Source organism: Nyctibius grandis, chromosome Z (assembly GCF_013368605.1).
Source record: "Nyctibius grandis isolate bNycGra1 chromosome Z, bNycGra1.pri, whole genome shotgun sequence".
Lineage (NCBI taxonomy): Eukaryota > Metazoa > Chordata > Aves > Nyctibiiformes > Nyctibiidae > Nyctibius > Nyctibius grandis.
The window spans coordinates 82,118,847-82,124,415 of record NC_090695.1 but is presented as its reverse complement, the minus strand read 5'-3'; the positions used below and the strand labels follow the sequence as shown (position 1 = coordinate 82,124,415).

General features: G+C 45.6%; 1 protein-coding gene and 2 non-coding genes across 4 annotated transcripts; all 3 read left to right on the top strand.

Moving 5' to 3' along the window:
* The first annotated feature begins 1,712 nt into the window (after nucleotides 1-1,712).
* On the top strand, nucleotides 1,713-4,356 carry COX7C (cytochrome c oxidase subunit 7C). Of its 2 annotated transcripts, none has more exons than XM_068423447.1 (3): nucleotides 1,713-1,894; nucleotides 3,014-3,159; nucleotides 4,043-4,356. In XM_068423447.1, the coding sequence occupies exons 1-2, from the start codon at nucleotides 1,820-1,822 to the stop codon at nucleotides 3,128-3,130; spliced, it is 192 nt and encodes a 63-aa protein (XP_068279548.1). In that variant the 5' UTR covers nucleotides 1,713-1,819; the 3' UTR covers nucleotides 3,131-3,159; nucleotides 4,043-4,356. The 2 variants fall into 2 exon arrangements, with proteins under 2 accessions (XP_068279548.1, XP_068279547.1); XM_068423446.1 differs by having other exon boundaries at nucleotides 1,714-1,894; nucleotides 4,262-4,356.
* Nucleotides 2,520-2,582, top strand: LOC137676967 (small nucleolar RNA Z39). Its single transcript, XR_011050198.1, has one exon. It is a non-coding gene; the product is annotated as a small nucleolar RNA Z39 (small nucleolar RNA).
* LOC137676966 (small nucleolar RNA Z39) lies at nucleotides 3,551-3,612 on the top strand. The gene has a single exon (XR_011050197.1). It is a non-coding gene; the product is annotated as a small nucleolar RNA Z39 (small nucleolar RNA).
* Nucleotides 4,357-5,569: the final 1,213 nt, after the last annotated feature.

The following is a 5,569-nucleotide window of genomic DNA, read 5'->3' as shown; positions in this document are numbered from 1 at the left end:
AATATTTTCATTTGATACACTTTAAATAGTCAAAAAAATTTGTTGTTTCATGTTGCTTTCCTGTCTTCTGCTTGAATAGACTTTGCCTCTCAAAACAATCTGTAATAATAACTCCTTACTGTTCCTAATTACTATTTTCCAAAAATAGATTTTCTAAATAAAAATTAACATAATCATGTCTCACTGCTCAAATTCAGAGTTCTTTCTAACTGCCTTGACTAACGCATTATCTTGGTTAGCATAACAAAAAAAAAATCCTCCCTTAGACACTACGTAACTATGAAGAAAGGCTACTTAAAAATTGTTTCCCTGCAACACACAGATGGCAGCATCAAACTCCACTTTTACCGAAATAAAAATAAAGTGCAGAGCTTTTATTTAAAATACTGTATGTTAGAAAGCAGATAGATACCATAACTTTAGAAGTCACTTTGTGGGGTTTCTTATTGTTTCTTTTCCAAACATGATGGGTGGTGTGTTGCCTTTTTTTTGTCCACTGTCAAAGTTTCTTTGAAGTGTAACTTTGTAAGAAAACTGTAGCACTGTGAAGATTAAGCACGATTTCCACTTGATACCAGAGGGTTTAGTGGAAGTCAGCCTCAAAGTAGGCCCTAAAAGGCCTACTCTGTGTAACCTTTGGACAGAATCAACTTTTCTTTCAGCAGTTTTCCTTTCAGCTAAAATAGTAGCATGTTCTGAAGCTAACTACGTTTTGCAGATAGGGTCTGCTTATGGGACTGATAACACTTATAGTCATCACTGATTCTTGCTTGTGCTTAGTCTTAGAGAATTCAAGTTCTCTGTTAAATTCCTCACTAATTACAAAGAAGGACCAGAGACAAGCAAGACTGTGAACAATATCTTTGTACTGTCTTAACTGACTTGATTCACAGCTCCGATGCCAGAAGAGATAAATCCTGTAAGAACCAGAACAGGATCTTCTCCTTGGAGCCACCTGCGTGTGTCAGCAGAAAGGCCTGGACTAGCTTGCGCAGAAGCGGGGTCATACAGCGGACAGCATCACTTTGGGGGGGTTACAACCACTGGAGACCCCCAGAGCCCACCCAAGACCCCTTCCCCAATTTAGTAAGCATGTGCAAAGACAATTACATAACAGATTAGCATATGCATAAGGTTTCTTGGAACAGGTGGGCTTTACTCAAATTATATGAATATTCATTTTTCTATAATGTATGTAATGAGTGTGCTTTCGTCCCTCGGTGTGCATGCTAAGAGGAGAGATCCCCCATGCACCCTGCGCTGCAATAAACCAATGTCGGCTTTCTAAACTATCATTTGGTTCAGAGAGTTTTCTGGCTTCCTTTTTTCCAGTAACACGCTCGGGCCTGCGCCGCTTTGCCCCCTCACACAGAAGCGAAGGTCAAAGATCTCTGCTTCATAAGCCGACCTGCGCTATTCGCAGGATTAGCCAGAGCCGGCGCAGGAGCGGCTGTTTGCTTTTCGCTCCGAGTCCCGTCACCGCCGTCGCGCCCTTCTCTCACGGCCGCCGCACGGACCCGGCTGCCATTTCTCCGCGCGCCCCCGCCCGCGGTACCGCCGGCACCCGACAAAATGGCGGGCGGGGGCGGGGACCGCCCGCACGCGCCCGCCCCTGAGGCGCCGAGCGCGCCCAACCGCAGGCGGCGGCTCGGTACCACGTGACCGCGCGGTACTACAACTCCCATCATGCCCGGGGGCCGGTGCCTCTCCCCCTCCTTCCGGCCCCGCCCCGCTCCCAGCAGCGCCGGCGGTGCTGCGGGAAGGTCGTGGGGGGAGAGGGTCGCTGGGCTGCGGTGTCCTGAGCCGCACCGTCGGTACCATGCTGGCTGTCGGTGTCCGCAGGTTTGCCACCTCCGCCCTCCGCAGGAGCCACTATGAGGAAGGGCCAGGAAAGGTAACGTGGGGGAGGAGGTGCCGGCGCGCTGCGGCGTGGCCTGAAGGTCGCAGGAAGGGGCCTGCGGCCGTGCTCGGGCAGGGGATGGTGCGGGGGGGCGCGGCCCTCCTCGGGGCGGAGGGGGAGGGAGGGTAGCGTCTCTGGGTGGGGGGGAGCGGGAGAAGCGTGTCCCTGAAGGTCGCCGCGCTGTTGGGCCTCGCCCGGCCCGCGGGCAGCCTGCGGCAGGCCTGGCTCGGTGGCGAGCCCCGCCGCAGCTCCTGGGCGAGGCACCGGGGGGAAATGCGAAGATGGCTGGAGAGAGGCCCTAGGGGTGGTGTTGAAGGCGCAGTGCGGGCCTGCCCGGGCTCGCTGTAGGCGCTGGGGTGAGCCGCAGGCCCGTCCTGCGTCGGGCATGCCCAAGGTGAGCTCCTCACTCGATGAGCCCCCGTGAAGGGTTTTGCACCTAATCGGGCTCTAGGGCCCCGGGGAACTGGATGCCGTTGTGAGGAGCAGAGTAATGGCTGCCCTGTGGCCGGTTCTCGTGCTGGTGTTGGGTGGGCTTTGGGGTCTCGTGTTGGGGCCGCAGCAAAGTGAATTGTGGTGCAAATTAGTTCACTGCCCTTCGCTGCAACCTTCTGCTTCAGTGGTACAGATGATGAGCATTGCAGTATGAGCGGCAACAATGATACTGTAAACGCTTTCTGATGTACCTTGTTCTTAACGTGTTAACTCTTAAGTCCTGCATCTAAAACCTAATTTTACATACCTAATGAACATGAGAAAAATCTTCACAATGAAGGTAACTAAATATCAGAACAGGTTGCCTAGAGGGGCTGTGGGGCCTGTATCTTCAGGGACATTTATACTTGACTGGACAAGGCCTTCAGCAAACTGGCCCTGACTGGAATTGGGGAGAGAGGCCAGGAGTAGGCAAAATGACCTCCAGAAGTCACATCCAAGCTCTTATTCTAATTACTGTGTTTCTTTGGTTGAGAGGAAGTGAAATTGTTTTGAGACTGAATATTTGTTGTGTCAGTTTGACTCCACCTGTTAGTGCTCTGAGCTTCTCACCATTTTCAAGTTGATGAGGTAATAATTACTGTATTGATTGCAAAACTAAAATTCCTTTTTCTCTTCTAGAACCTTCCATTTTCTGTGGACAACAAATGGCGATTACTTGCAGTAATGTGTGGATTCTTTGGAAGTGGATTTGTTGCCCCTTTCCTTATAGTTAGACACCAGCTTCTTAAGAAATGAAGAGGACAGACTCTAATTGCACTTACTGGGTAACTGATTTTGTTAGCTTTCATAGCATAGTGGAATCTGTGGTTAGAAGTGAGCTTTAAAGAGTCTAACCTCATCTAAAACCAATTATTACCATTTTCAGCCTTTTGTAGTTCAGGTGCTTGAGTTGTGATCTGCAGTTGTACCTAAACTCAAATAATGAGTAGGTTTAAGTTTGTTTCACAAGGCTGCTGGACTCTCATTGACTTGTGAACTTTGACTGCCCAAAGGCCATGCCTCTTTGACTGCAGCTTCTTGATAGTCTACAGCTGGACTACCTGACAGAAAAGTGCTAGTGACTTGATTTGGATAATAACTATAACCAAAACCATGTCTACCTTCTTCTTTGAGGAAATGTAAAGCTACACTTCATGTAATCTGTAGCAGTAACTGGCATGTGTGATGTGAACAAAACAGTATGAGAAACTGTGATACTGTAAACGCTTTCTGATGTGCCAGTTAAAACTCAGTGGAAAACAGGATTTCTTGAGCTTCAGTTCAACCGTGTCAAAACAGTCATACCATCTACATACAATGTTCCTAACCATGTACAGGGTAAAGTCCACTTAAAATAGGGTCATTAGCAGAAGAAACTATTTTAATTGATGCTTGCTGATGATTCTAACAGACAAAGCAAGCCTCGTAGTTCAGACTGTGCAACATGCCATTTCCAGTTGAAAGGCCACTTCAATTTGTCTTAATCTGATTCCACTTTGGAAATACCTGCTATTGTCAGTTCTGTAATCTGAGAAACGATAAATATTTTTGAGGGGCTGGAGTGACCTGGGTAGTTCTTGGAAGGAAATAACAGTCCTTGCTGGATTATCATAATTGGAACAAATTAAAGTCATCTATGTAATTCCTTTGCCTGTCTGATGTTTTCAGTTCCCTAGACTAAGGAGAAAAAAAATAATCAGCAGACCTGTATGGAACTTGAGCGTTTAGATCTGTATGATTTCATGTAAGTCAAGGCCTCCGCTACAAAAGCGTGTGGCGGATGAAGCAAAGCCCATCAAAATTCTAGTTAAAGCATAATATTTATAGCTTTTCTAGATTCAAGGGTAAAAGAGTTCTGAAATTTGTGAATTCTTTTCTTTGTTACAGAGTTGAAGTCTTCTACACAGCATCCTTTTTCGATTGAAAGATAGCTGCAATTGTGTACCATGCTGGATGTGTCTAAATAAAATCTTAAATGTGAAGGTTTTGGGTTGTGTATTTTGTGAAACTTCTGAAGTGCTTTTGACAACTGATGTGTACTGAGAACCCCTTCAAATTGCTGTGTATTCAACATTAAATTAAACACTAGTTGTCTTTACATATAAAAATAGAGGGTTGGAAAAGCTGTATTTCAAAACTGAAGCTGGGCTTCACATTTTTAGCTGGATAGATATTCGCATAGCTTTACTAAGCTATGTGGTGTTCTCAAACGCTCTTCAGACTACTCACAGAATAGTGACCTGGGGTAGATTATAACCAATGAGCCTCGCAGCAGGTATACTGTCACCATAATCCATGCTGCAGAATTCATATCTTTGGTATTTTGGGTTGATGAGAACATGTTATTTGGCTTTATTTCCACACTTGGCTATTCTAAAGAGCTGCTGTTACTAGGTCTCTGTAGTGTGCTGCATTACTGTTGTCTTGAGCAGGAACATATGCGTTGCCCTGCAGATTTCATTAGGGTTCAGGCTCAGATGATGAGGCAGCCTGGAAAACAAGTAAAACAGCAATAACTACAACTCTGACCAGAAAAAGTATTGGTAATATTCTATAGCTTATCAATGCTCTCATACTGCTGCAAATTTGTGGCTGTTTGGAAAGAATTGATAGCTTTCAGTTTGCAGCTGTAGTCTTAGCACAGGGTCATTCCTGACATTGGGGTCTGTGTAATTAAAGGTAATCTAGGAGCTGTGAAGAGTGCTGTCAGGGTGCTCTGCCAGCTTGAATATGACATGTTTAGATCAGTGGCCTTGTTGACAGCATGAGTAGAAAGTCATTTTCACATCCACTTTTGTTGTGACCAGCTCATCAGCTAAAGACACATGGTATGAAAAGCACTGGCATAACCCAGTCATGGTTACTTCACCCTTGCCAATAATGCTGTTAAGTGGTAAGTATTCTGAGTTGCTTTCCTGCAGTGAGGTTTTATGGTTTACTTTTTTTCCCCTAAAGCCAGCCCTTCTGCTGTAGCACAGTGCATTTACTGTGGCTTGCAATGTGAACTGCATAGTTTCTTCATAGAAGTTCAGGTTCTGTTGGTATAGTTCAAAAGTATGTGGATACTCGTTTGTTGCCAAATACCATCAGCAGAAGTGTATATAGGAGCAATAAAATACTGTTGGTAACAGAAGAGCTTTTGGGTGCAACATTTCTTTTTTTTAGGGGTGCCTTTAAATTGCTGATAACTATTGT

Coding starts and splice junctions, on each gene's coding strand:
- COX7C (XM_068423447.1), top strand. CDS start 1,820: ATGCTGGCTGTCGGTGTCCGCAGGTTTGCCACCTCCGCCCTCCGCAGG. Junction 1,895..3,013: donor ATGAGGAAGGGCCAGGAAAG/GTAACGTGGGGG, acceptor TTTCTCTTCTAG/AACCTTCCATTTTCTGTGGA.